At 41.9% G+C, this 12,729-nt stretch overlaps 1 protein-coding gene across 1 annotated transcript in view; it reads right to left on the reverse strand.

Annotated features, from left to right (window-relative positions):
* LOC120048252 (talin-2-like) overlaps window positions 1–10,890 on the reverse strand; it is a 69,865-nt gene extending 58,975 nt beyond the window's left edge. Inside the window, exons 1-11 of the mRNA XM_038994089.1 lie at window positions 10,734–10,890; window positions 8,570–8,667; window positions 7,919–8,048; window positions 7,547–7,699; window positions 6,477–6,619; window positions 5,215–5,342; window positions 4,768–4,831; window positions 4,079–4,183; window positions 2,072–2,227; window positions 631–732; window positions 309–385 (exon numbers count right to left, since the gene is read on the reverse strand). Of these exons, the coding sequence (XP_038850017.1) occupies window positions 309–385; window positions 631–732; window positions 2,072–2,227; window positions 4,079–4,183; window positions 4,768–4,831; window positions 5,215–5,342; window positions 6,477–6,619; window positions 7,547–7,699; window positions 7,919–8,048; window positions 8,570–8,667; window positions 10,734–10,869 (1,292 nt within the window). The 5' untranslated portion in view covers window positions 10,870–10,890. The remainder of the gene's footprint in view (window positions 1–308; window positions 386–630; window positions 733–2,071; window positions 2,228–4,078; window positions 4,184–4,767; window positions 4,832–5,214; window positions 5,343–6,476; window positions 6,620–7,546; window positions 7,700–7,918; window positions 8,049–8,569; window positions 8,668–10,733) is intronic.
* Window positions 10,891–12,729: the final 1,839 nt, after the last annotated feature.

Genomic DNA, 12,729 nt, shown 5'->3' on the forward strand with positions numbered 1-12,729 from the left:
AGGAAGTTGATCCTAAGAGACAAAACTATCCTCACTGAGGGGAAGTGTTCATGAGTACAGGCAGGTGTATTTATGAGATCTATACATTATAGCTGGAACATAAAAATGGGACTGAGGACATGTTGGCTTCATTAGCCACTGAACGGAAGAAAACAGACAAAAACAGACGAGACTACCTGGACCTCTCCAATAATAAACACTATTTTTAATTTTAAAATGTTTTCTGTTGCATGCCCTAATGAACACAACCCTGGTCTGTAGGACACTACTATTGTGTGTTACTGAGCATTATATAACAGTTCACATACTTCTTTGGGGAGACGGATTCTTCCAGCATGGTGGATTCTTCATCTCCTTCTAAACCAAAACGGTCTTTACTTTGCTTCTACAGAGACAGAGAGAAAGAGAGAGAAATTCCCAAAGTGACATTTGGATCACAAAGGTGACAATGGCTATTCTATCTCTAAAAGGCAACACATATTGTGATTGGCAGGTAAGTTTAGGCATAACTATTTGGACATGCATGGGAGTATTGATGTTTTCTAGAAGCAGTGTCCCTCACTTTAACAAATCGATAATCAATAATCAAGGAAGATGTAGCTACGATGGGAAAGGGTTTTCCACACTCACCTTTTTGAGGATGATGTCGATGTATCCAGCGATGAGCTGAGAGATTTGTTCTCCCTCAGTGGTCTGGACTGAGTAGTAGCTCTCCTGGTACTCCCCAAAATCCTACAGCAGAGGTCCATACCAAATATAGCATTTTATACTGGACTATTACAAAAGCCTACAACAGACAGACAGAGGATGATACCAAATCCTATACATCCCTACCAGAAACAAACACACACTGCTTCATACCAAATCCTACAACAGTCAAACACAGGCCAGCAACGCCAAATGCTGCATCTCACGCTGGAATAACACGCAGAGGTTCATGACAAATGCTCCAGCTAATGGCAAACTGTATACAGCATCTCTTACTGGAATAATATTCAGAGCAAGATCCCAACCACTGCAGTGGCTTCACTTGTCATTTGTTTACATAGAGGACTTGGCTCAGTGTGTGGGGATTAATGTGAACGTATGGAATAAGTTTGTTATAACAGACGCCAGACATTATACTGCTGGAGCCTAGACATCAAACTGTTAGCAGGCTGTAGCCACTGTCAGATTAAACCAATTACAGTTATTGTCGTATAAAAGGCACACTTTGCATGGAAGAAACTGTGTGGGGAAAGAAGAAAATCACTTCGGACGTTAAATATCAGGAGACATTCCATAGAATATCCTTCTATATTTCTTAGTCATATTTCTGGACATCATCTTTTAGAATATGAAACTGATCTGACCCTGCCAACAGGGGTTTGAAAATGGATGAAAGGATCTCCACAAAGGAATACGCATGATTGGTTGAATAAAATTCTATGAATATATTTAAAAGCATTCACCAAAAGGTACAGCTTAACTTCAACAGCTTCCTCAGTATCAAGGTACAGAGGCTGCATGCCAAATGGCACCCTATTCCCTCCGGTCAAAAGTAGAGCACTTTAAAGGGAATATGGTTCTATTTGGGACACAGAGGGAACATTCCTGAACTGTACCAACACAGAGAGGATTAATTCAATTGAGTGTTGGTAAAGACTGCATGTCTACAAAAAGAGATCTTCTAGATTAGGCATTTCTTTAGTCACTGACTCTTAGTAAAGTCACAAAGGGCAGACATTGGCAGGCAAGACAAAGGGGGTTTGTTCAATAAATTAAGTTAAACAATTGAATGAGTGAAGAGAAGAGTCTTCATACAAATTGTTTATGAGAAGAGAAACATTCAGATGAACATTTCATTTACTGAGAGTCAATCTATGTGTAATCTACCTAAGAAATAGAGCACAAAGGACATACATGTCAGAGAGCAGATAATGGATTGGTGTTTGCATATAAAATATACAAGAGGTCTCTGTGGACACTGTCAGTCTTCTAGTGGACTATAGGAAGTGGAGGCGGCAGCACTGAGGAAGGGAGTCTTACCAGACACACACACACACACACACACACACACTGGGGTTCTCACCAGGGTGAAGCTCTTGGGCGAGGCGGCCCATCTCTTTACAGTGGTGAGGGGCCACTCCTGCACCACGTCTTTGGTCTTCTCCTCCACCCTCATCACTGACTCTTTGGTTATCCCCAACAGCCTGGGAACCAGCTTATTCTTACTCTTCATCTTCTCCTGTGAAACAGTGTGACAGAACAATGGGAAATATTAAGCAACAAAAGCCTATTGGAGAATGATGAAGAATAAGCAACAAAAACGTATTGGGGAACAATGGGAGAATAAGCAACAACTAACACTCAGAGAACAGTGGAAAATACGCAACAAATTCATACTATTCATCATTCTAATACAATTACAAACAGTCAATAGAAAACAATGGAAAATAAAAAGCAACAAAGCTTCATTCGAGAACAGAGTGAAATAAGCAAACTTAAACTTCATATTTACATGAACGGTTAAGATAGTCCTTAATGTCTAATCCATCAAGAATCATGGACTGCCTTTCACTCACACTTTCCTAAAATAGAAATGGCGTCCTTCTCCCTCTATCTCATGTGGCTTTTCTGACTGATCAGAGGGAGAGAGGAGAGATGATTGGGAGTGACACGGGACAGAGGTGAGGAGTGTTTAAGAGTTGCTCAACACTGCCTTGCTGGTGGAGTGGGTCTCTATGGGCTCTGGAGGGGTGAGGGCCAGGGGAACTGGAGGGGTCAGGACCGGGGGGCTGGGGTTAACAGGGGAACTGGAGGGGTGAGGGCCACAGGGCTGGGGTTAACAGGGGAACTGGAGGGGTCAGGACCGGGGGACTGGGGTTAACAGGGGAACTGGAGGGGTGAGGGCCACAGGGCTGGGGTTAACAGGGGAACTGGAGGGGTGAGGGCCAGGGGGACCAGGTGAACTGGAGGGGTGAGGGCCAGGGAGACCAGGGGAGCTGGAGGGGTGAGGGCCAGGGAGACCAGGGGAGCTAGAAGGGTGAGGGCCAGGGAGACCAGGTGAACTGGAGGGGTGAGGGCCAGGGAGACCAGGTGAACTGGAGGGGTGAGGGCCAGGGAGACCAGGGGAGCTGGAGGGGTGAGGGCCAGGAGAGGCCCCTCCTATCTCCCTGTGGAGTATGCAGTAAAAGAACAGACCCTGCCTGGCAGAGGTGCAGCCAGAAGCCACTAGTTAACTCTCCAGGTGCTCGCTCTCTGTCTCCCTCCCTCGCGCTCTCTCCCTTCTCACAGGGAAGTAATCATTACACCACACTCCAGTGCACAGGCTGCAGGCACACAGTTGGTCACTTTCCAGGAACACAATGAACCTCACAGAGGTGATGATGATGGGAGTAAGTTAGTGTTCACTGCTTTGCTACAGTTCTACCACCTTAACCAGAGCCATTTAAATCCATCAACTACGACTCCTTTGTCTTGATATTACCTTCTCATAAACCACTGTGGGATGTGTTTGAATCAAAAGGTTTATTGTTCATCACTTCTACGTATTGCTTGAACTCCTACTCGAACGTCTATATCCAGATATGAAGCATTTGTAAAAAATGTGTCTAACCCTTTTGTTTAGCTCATATCTACATAAGATTAATGGGTGTGCCAAAACGTGCAATATTTCCTCAGTCTAATTCATTCAAATCATTACCACACTGCCTTGTGTTGCTCTGCCATATCTTAACTAGGAAAGTGTGACTCTGGAGTCTGAATAATGATGTCAGTTTTTCTAGCCTGGTACTAGAACTTATTTGTATTGTATTAGCCAACTCCTATGGTTGTTGCACAAATAGATCTGGGACCAGGCTAGGAAACATGTAGTTTGGTAGAAGCCAGATGAGCATATTTCAGTCATCTGGTTGGTCTTAAACCTAATGCTCAGGTGGGATTGGATTCTGTCCACTCCAAAGAGAAGACATTCCTCTGATATGAAAGAGTGCAACGAGGCCTTGGTGTTGCAACAACAAGCTACTGATATTCAGCTGTAACCCACTCATTTCTGCACCTGCTAGTGCTTCACACACAAACACACACACAATCTTACCTTCACCAGGAAGAAAGACACTCCGTATGTCCTTAGGGACCTGGCTAGCTTCACGTACTTTACTTTAGCTTCTATCTCTGTCATCTCACCACAGTTCTTGTGGTCCTGTGAGTTTGAAAATAGAATAGAATATATTAAAGCAGTAAGGCATGATGGGGTGCTCCGCGTTGTGTCGTGCCTAAGAACAGCCCTTAGCCGTGGTATATTAGCCATATACCCAGAGGTGCCAAGAGGTGCCTTATTGCCATTATAAACTGGTTACAAACGTAAAGAACAGTAAAAATAAATGTTTTGTCATACCTGTGGTATACGGTCTCATATACCATGGCTTTCAGCCAATCAGCATTCAGTGCTTGAACCACCAGGGTTATACTTTTATTTAGACTATCAGCAGTTGTATGGGACTAAGACGTTGACAGAATAGGAACCAAAAAAAGTATTAATTCAGAAACAAGCAAATTAATTGAAGATAAAATGGCAATATTTTTTATTTAACTAGGCAAGTCATTTAAGAACAAATTCTTAGTTACAATGACGGCCTAGGAACAGTGGGTTAACTGCCTTGTTCAAGGGCAGAACGACAGATTCAATCTAGCAACCTTTTGGTTACTGGCCCAACGCTCTAACCACTAGGCTACCTGCCGCCCCAATATCTACTTCTATAAGATTCATAAACAAACTGGACCAACCTGAAAGATTTTCTTTTCATTCCCTCGCTGCTTGATATATTCTTTAGGTAGAAACTCCTTGAGGCTAAAATAGATTACAGGTAGGTACAGGTTGAGAGTTCATACATAAAACCATGAAAAGTCTGCTGGTTTAAATCAACAAAACCCCATTTAATATGGTGAGGATTTGTATTATGAAAACAAATAACAGATTTCTATCAGTACCCTGAAGTAATACATTCCTTCCAGCAATATGTCTTCATTGTATTGAATAGCATCACCTTCATGATAAAAATCATCATCACCATGTTCATCATCATCATTATCCTTCCCCTGATTCAGAGGGGTTGGGTTAAAGGCGGAAGACACATTTCAGTTGAATGCATTGTTGTACAACTGACTAGGTATCCCACTTTCCCTTCACCTTATGTAAAGTTAAAGTAGTCTTCAGAAGGAAGTGAAGCTTACTCTAGGAATCCAGGTTTGTGTTTGTGTTCTATGTGCGGTCCAAACTGGATCTGAGCCTGAATCCCTGCAAACTCACAGGCCTTGTCGAAGGACACAGGGTGAGAACTATTTAGGATGTCATCTCGTGCCTGGGAGAGAGATAAACACACACACATTTAATATAATCACCGTCATAAGAGACGCGCCACTCAAAGTTCTCCAAGGATGTTTTAATTCTGGAATGGTAAGAGATGAAGATGAAACCCATTATATCACTAGTAATATGGAGCGGCTGACTCCATTTTCTTTACATTCTTGACTGGGAAACAATTCACTTCCTGAAATGATGGAACTGACCCCAACCATGGTGACCTATCAAAACAAAAGACGTCTAACTCTAGTACCTCTAATCACCTCATCTCAACCCTGATCCCTTAATGTTGTACAGCCCATCAGCCTGATCGAGACAACTCTCATACAGAGAATAATGAGCCCAGAACAGAGAGCCTGCTGAGTCTCATATACCTACTTATTGAACCAGATCCTTTATCTGGCTGAACCATCTCTCACAGCCATTTACACACACTACAACAACAGGTAATTACACACAGACAGCACAACATGACTAGCAATGGAAGTGGTGCTTTAGTCCTTTTGAGGAAGAGCAGAGGTCAGAGGAGAGGTGTGTTAAAGACTAGGCAGGACCCCTGGGACCATATGTCACACAGAAGAGGACACTGTCAGCAGACAAGGGAATAGGGTCCAAGTCCCACCATGACTTGACAATGACACAAATTCAATATGCCAGCTGCATACATCAAAATACAATACATCGCAATTGCACTGACTGAAATGATTTAGAGATGCAGGAAAATATACATGCGTGCACACACACACCTTGAGGCAGTAATCATTGTGGTGGTGATAATGAGACACCAGAGTGTGAAGCACCAGCTCTGGCTGTGTGTGTTCAATTATTATTATAAAAGGCAAAAAAAAAATCAGAACAGATGTTCTCTATCCATCAACATTCATCCATTACAGCATGTTTCTGGTGAAGAGCTTAATTGCTGACTACTATGCAGGACAAGTACAACAGAGGAGAAGGCATGAGAGAGGAAAGAGGTAAGGAGAGGGGCGGGAGAGAGTGAGGGAGAGTGAAAGAGTTATTGAGGAGGGAAGGATGAAAAGAGAGAGTAAGAAAGAGTAGGAGAGAGGGAAGAGGAAAGGACAGAGACGTGTTAAAAGCAGTAGGAGAGGAGAGACCGCGGTGAGGGTCAGACCTGGACGTAGAGCAGGTTGAGCTGGACCGGGTCTCGTGAGTCCACGTTCTGGTCTGAGTAGAAGAACTTCCTCCTGAGCAGAAGAGTTTCGGTCTCCTCCACCCCCTGCTCACGGAACGTTCTGCTGTGGTCAAGCCAGTTCACTGAACACACACACACACATTGATATTAACTCGTAAATGCACAGATTCTGACATTCTCAATAAACGTACAAATCTAACCATAATTCTCTCCATTATAGTCAACTCAAGGGGTAACTCAATATTTTGTAAAACCAAAATCCATGTTGGCGTCAGTGTTCCCCTGAAGGGGGGTAGTGATAATGTCAATAGTGGTGTAAAGCTGCCCATCAGTTTGATGGATGTGCCAATATCTAGAGGCTGGAGAGGAGCTGCCCTGTCCATGGCATGTATGACTCAACACTTCACATCAGGCCAAGACAGACGTCTATTGCCTACAGCACATGAGAAATGGACACTACTGCTCAGGAAAAAGGAGGAAAATACAATTTGATGTGCGATAACAGTATCCAACTCAAATCACTATTAAAATAATACCTTAACCAAAAATGTATGTCAAATCAATAACCGGGAAATAATGCTGCTTCTGTCCAAACTCTTATGAAACACGCAGATGTATCCAAATGTATTTTCAGAACAGACGACAGAGCAATACTTAAGGATAGCAGATGCAAGTTAGCTAACTAAATAATCCTGTTACTGCTAACTTTATTCAAAACATATTTGGCTCAAATGATCAACTTGGTTGAATTATAAAAAATGACCATAAGGGAAATTAAATTGGCTTCAGCATCAACATGTTCCCAGAACTAGTGGCAATTTGTAGAGGTGGCAGGTAGCCTCGTGGTTAAGAGCGTTGGCCAGTAACCAAGGTCGCTGGTTCGAATCCCCAAGCTGACAAGGTGAACATTCTGTTGATGTGCCCTTGAGCAAGGCACTTAACACCCAATTGCTCTGGATAAGAGCGTCTGCTAAAGATGATTAGCCTCAACTGAGGCCCTATGCTTCACTAGGAGTTCAAAATAATAAGTCAAGTTGGCCTAAACTCACAGTCGTCGTCTGTGTGAAGCTTGGCTTTGAGTTTCTCCATCTTCCTCTCGTCTCGGAGCAGAGTCCTGTCTTTCTTCAGGGTGCCCAGCCCATCCTCCTTCTTCTCCTCCATTACCTCCTGGATCAGAGAGTACTCCTCGTAGTTGGTGATTCCTGAAATCACAGGGAAAAGCTTTCAGACAACCTCAAACCACTGGCTCTCCTTTGACAGGTGTTAAAACAAATCATGTAATCCAGGTTAATTGTTAAGGGGAATTAATTGCGGTACAAAAGGAAGCAGATTCACATTCTACTGCATATCATCACTTTGAGACAACCTCAACTCACTAGCTTTCCTATGAGAGGTGTTTTTACAAATAATAGACCACTCACCTATTCTACTGCATATTGTCACTAACAGCTCTCCCACTGTTTTGGAGTCGTCCACCATGATGGTTTTCACAGCTCCATCCAGCATCTTGATCTTCAATGGCCTCTGTTTCTTCTTGTAATCAAGGATATCCTGAGAGGGAGGGAGAGAAAAAGATAAACTGTGAATGTGGCGAAAAGTAGAGCGAGTGATCAAACATTTAGCCAGTCAAAGGAGAGAGGGATGAACGGAAGGCAGAAAATCTAATTCCTTCCCCACAACTCTCTCATTTCTCACACAGCAAATATGAAAAAGGTTTTCCTCTGAATTACATACTCTGTCATTCTAACAGGTCTGGTACTTCACCCTGCATTAAACACACAGCACTTGTCTAGAGAGGAAATACCAATGGAAAACACATCCTATGAACACATTTTTGATGAGTGTGATCTTTGAGGACCGACTTCCATCAAGAATAGTGTCAGTGTGTGTGTGTTACAGTATGTGATCTGTCAACATTATTCACCAACACCACCTTACATCTTATACTTTAAATACTTTCTCCATGGCAACAACTACAAAGAACCCTCGCTACAGTAGAGAACCCTCGCTACAGTATAGGACTGGTCAGATTACTAAGGGTTACTGTAGGTATGCTTTAGGTAGGAATTTACCCCGTTCCGCAGCATGTAATAATCCAGAGTTCTTCCTGACTCCAGCCAGATTCCTTTCCTGGGGTCCTCATCAGAAAGGAACAGGCCGTAGTCTGAGGCTGGAAGACAATAGGAATAGAAGTTACCATTAGCAATAGGATGAATGATGCATTTCTAAGCCCTTGTTTCTAGTGTTGAGAGGCAGGTACCATTCTAATTCTTCCAAATTCTCTTTGAAGTAATCAGTGCTAAGACATGACTGGACAGATGAAAGCCACGTGGTGCCCTTGCTTTCACCTGTTAACCTTTCACGAGTATCAATCCCGGATCCGGGATCACCCCCCACCCCCCCCACACTGATTAGCATAGCTAGCATAGCGTCACAATTAAATAGTAGCATCTAAATATCATTAAATCACAAGTCCAAGACACCAGATGAAAGATACAGATCTTGTGAATAACCCCATCATTTCTGTTTTTTAAAATGTTATACAGGGAAGACACAATATGTAAATCTATTAGCTAACCACGTTAGCAAAATACACCATTTTTCCTTTGTCCACCATTTTCTCTCTCCACCAGTAGCTATCACCAATTCGGCTAAACTAAGATATTGATAGCCACTAACCAAGAAAAAACCTCCTCAGATGACAGTCTGATAACATATTTATGGTATAGGATAGGTTTTGTTAGACAAATGTGCATATTTCAGGTAGAAATCACAGTTTACAATTGCACCCACAGTCACAACTGGACTAGAATTACTAGAGAGAGCAACGTGTATGACCAATTTACTCATCATAAAACATTTCATAAAAATAGACAAAGCATAGCAATGGAAAGACACAGATCTTGTGATTTCAGACAATATTTCAGATTTTCTAAGCGTTTTACAGCGAAAACACAATAAATCGATAAGTTAGCATACCACATATGCAAACAATACCAGAGCATCAATTCAAGCCAAATAGCGATAACGTAATCATCGCCAAAAGATATTAATTTTTTCACTAACCTTCTCAGAATTCTTCCGTTGACACTCCTGTAACATCATATTACAACATACATATATTGTTTGTTCGAAAATGTGCATATTTAGCCATAAAAAACCGTGGTTATACAATGAAGATGGTAGCAAAACCAGCATGGAAAAGTCGGTCGCCATCTTTCAGAGTGATCTAGTTTAATCAATAGCTAATCATATACTTGACTAAAAAATACAGGGTTGACAGGAATCGAAAGACAAATTAGTTCTTAATGCAATCGCTGATTTACATTTCTAAAATTATCCTTACTGTGCAATACAGGGTTCGCCAAGCGAAGGGATAGAAAACAAAATGGCGAAATATGCGTTTAAAATATTTCGACAGAACAACGATTTATCATATTAAATATTACTTACTATGAGGTGATTTTCCATCAGATTCTTGGGCAATGTATTCTTTCTTGGGTTTAATCTTCTTTTGGTCGAAAGATGTCCTTTGTCCGTCTAAATGCCCGCTAACGTTCGACCGGGACCCCGAAATGTGCCCGGTGCTTCACATAGAAATGCATCAAAATCGCACTAAACGGATATAAATTGCTATAAAACGGTTTAAATTAACTACCTTATGATGTTTCTAAGTCCTATATCGAATTAAATTACAGACGGATACATTTCAAGTTGATAACCGAGCCTGTGAAAATGGCATCCGGAGGTCCCTTCCTGCGTAAGGGCGAGCGTCGAAAGGGGGGCTACTCTCACTCCTTGGTCTTTTATAACCTCTGAGAGCTACCTAGAAGGCCCATTCCACTTCTCATTGGTTACTGACATCCAGGGGAAGGCGGGTGCAGTTCGTGTCGTTCCATAGGATAGACAGAGACCTTAAAAACTGATCTGAAACCAGAGCTTCGCTCTCAGACCTTTCACTGTCTGTCATGGATTTCGCTGTAGAAAGAGTTCTGGGTCACCCACAGACATAATTTCAACGTTGTATGAAACTAGAAAGTGTTTTCTATCCAATAGAATTAATAATATGCATATTGTACGAGCAAGAATTGAGTACTAGGCAGTTTAATTTGGAGACGACAAAATGCTAATTCGGAACAGCACCCCCTGTAGTCGCAAGAAGTTAAGGAAGGATGGTCTATTAAGGAATTTGAACGTGGCCTCAGTCGCTTGTATGTCTGTGTCTTGTGACTGTACCTTGTCCAGTCTGGGCTTCGGGAACCCTCTCTCTGATGATTCTGCAGGCGTCGTAGACGGCCGTGGACGGCTCAAACTGCATGGTCTTCACCAGGTTGCACTGGCGGACACAGATCTTCAGGGACAGGGCCACCATCTTGGCGGGTGGTGTGGGGGGTACGTCTACACCTGCGGAGAATGGAGGGTGAGATCAGTATAAGATGTGGATGAGAACAAAGGAAATACAACTACTTAGTTATTTTCCATGAAGCCAAGACACAGACGTGACCATACCGCACTGCATTAGTAATATTTCACAGAATTCATTCTTGTGAGTTAGAACCTATGACAAATTCACAAGTTTTCAAATACAGTCCATCTGTTGTCTGGGGAAAAACGAAGGGGGTCAAAACTGAAGTCATGTCTGTATCTGGATTTAAACAACGTGAGAAGAACACTGCCATCTGTCTGTCTCACTGAGCGGGCAGACTGGGCAGCCACTCAGACAACCTGAAACTCAATTTATCTGTAACCCAGACAGACAGAAATAAGCCATGTGCCACTCGGAGACGACTGAGAGAACATATCCTGCATATTACTCTGACAAGGAGAAATAACTGCACCTGGTTGATACACACTCAGAGGGTTCAAGTCTAATCAACAGTCTATATACCTAGACATATACCTACAACCATTTCACTACACCTGCAATCACATCTGCTAAAAGTGTGTATGTGACAAATCAAATTTGATTTGACAGCGTAAGGGGAGGATTTCCTACGTCATATACAACCTTCCGGACTGACCAGAACAACCTGCTCAAGTTAGGAAATCACTCGCCAACAATCTATAGGAGTAGGGCTGTTACGGTGTCCATATTACCGCCACACCGGTGGTCACAAGTCATGAAGGAAGTCAAATTCCACATGACCGATTAGTTACGGTAATTAGGCTTCTCCAAGCTCTGATGCTGCGGATGGTCATTAGTAGCTTACCAAACTTGCTAACTGCCTGGTACTCTGCACTCTACTGTCTTTCTAATCACTCTGACAATGCAAATGTGATCGAAAATCAAATCAAACACTTCATGAGCTCATTTTGCACAATATTTCTATAGGCTATGCAATTGCGTGAGAAAACAGTGGTGCCCTCTATTGAAAAGAGGATCCAATAAGCTTTATATAGGCTAGGCCTACTATATTTATTTCTCAACGTTCCTAATATTATGTACATTGCTTCTCTTTACAACAGGAGTATAGCCTACCTGGCTGGCATTTAAAAAATGAACATTAGCTATTTAAGTGCATAGGTGACATGTATTTTTCACCCTGCCCGTTTCGAGATAGATGCATGATATTGGTCCATTCTAAATCATAACAAATTTCACACATATGTTATTTAGTATAAGGAAAGACAAGATTAAATCAAGAATAGTCTGATGGATGACAACATTAGCTTGTGAATTATATATTATCATTTGTGAATGATGCCCAGCATAAGGCAAGAAACAATGTCTTTTTTTGGCTACTTTAAAAAAAATCATAGTCGCACACCTCATTTAGTCTAGCCCATAGGCCTATATGTTTTGATAAGGTTTGTATCACAACTAAAGTGGATAAATAACTTCTTAAAATTACGCACATTAAACCGCTTTACAAGGGGTGTAGAGCCTAACTGGCAAATAAAACAATAAAAATCAATTTTTATTTGTCACATGGTTAGCAGATGTTAATGCGAGTGTAGCGAAATGCTTGTGCTTCTAGTTCCGACAGTGCAGTAATATCTAACAAGTAATCTAATAAATTCACAACTACCTTATACACACACAAGCGTAAAGAGATGGAATAAGATTATGTACATATAAATATATGGATGAGCGATGGCTGTGCGGCATAGAGATGCAATAGACGGTATGAAATACAGTATATACATATGAGATGAGTAATGTAGGATATGTAAACATTATTAAAGTGGCATCATTTAAAGTGACTAGTGATACCTTTATTAAATCCATTTA

Source organism: Salvelinus namaycush, chromosome 1 (genome assembly GCF_016432855.1).
Source record: "Salvelinus namaycush isolate Seneca chromosome 1, SaNama_1.0, whole genome shotgun sequence".
In the NCBI taxonomy this organism is placed as follows: domain Eukaryota; kingdom Metazoa; phylum Chordata; class Actinopteri; order Salmoniformes; family Salmonidae; genus Salvelinus; species Salvelinus namaycush.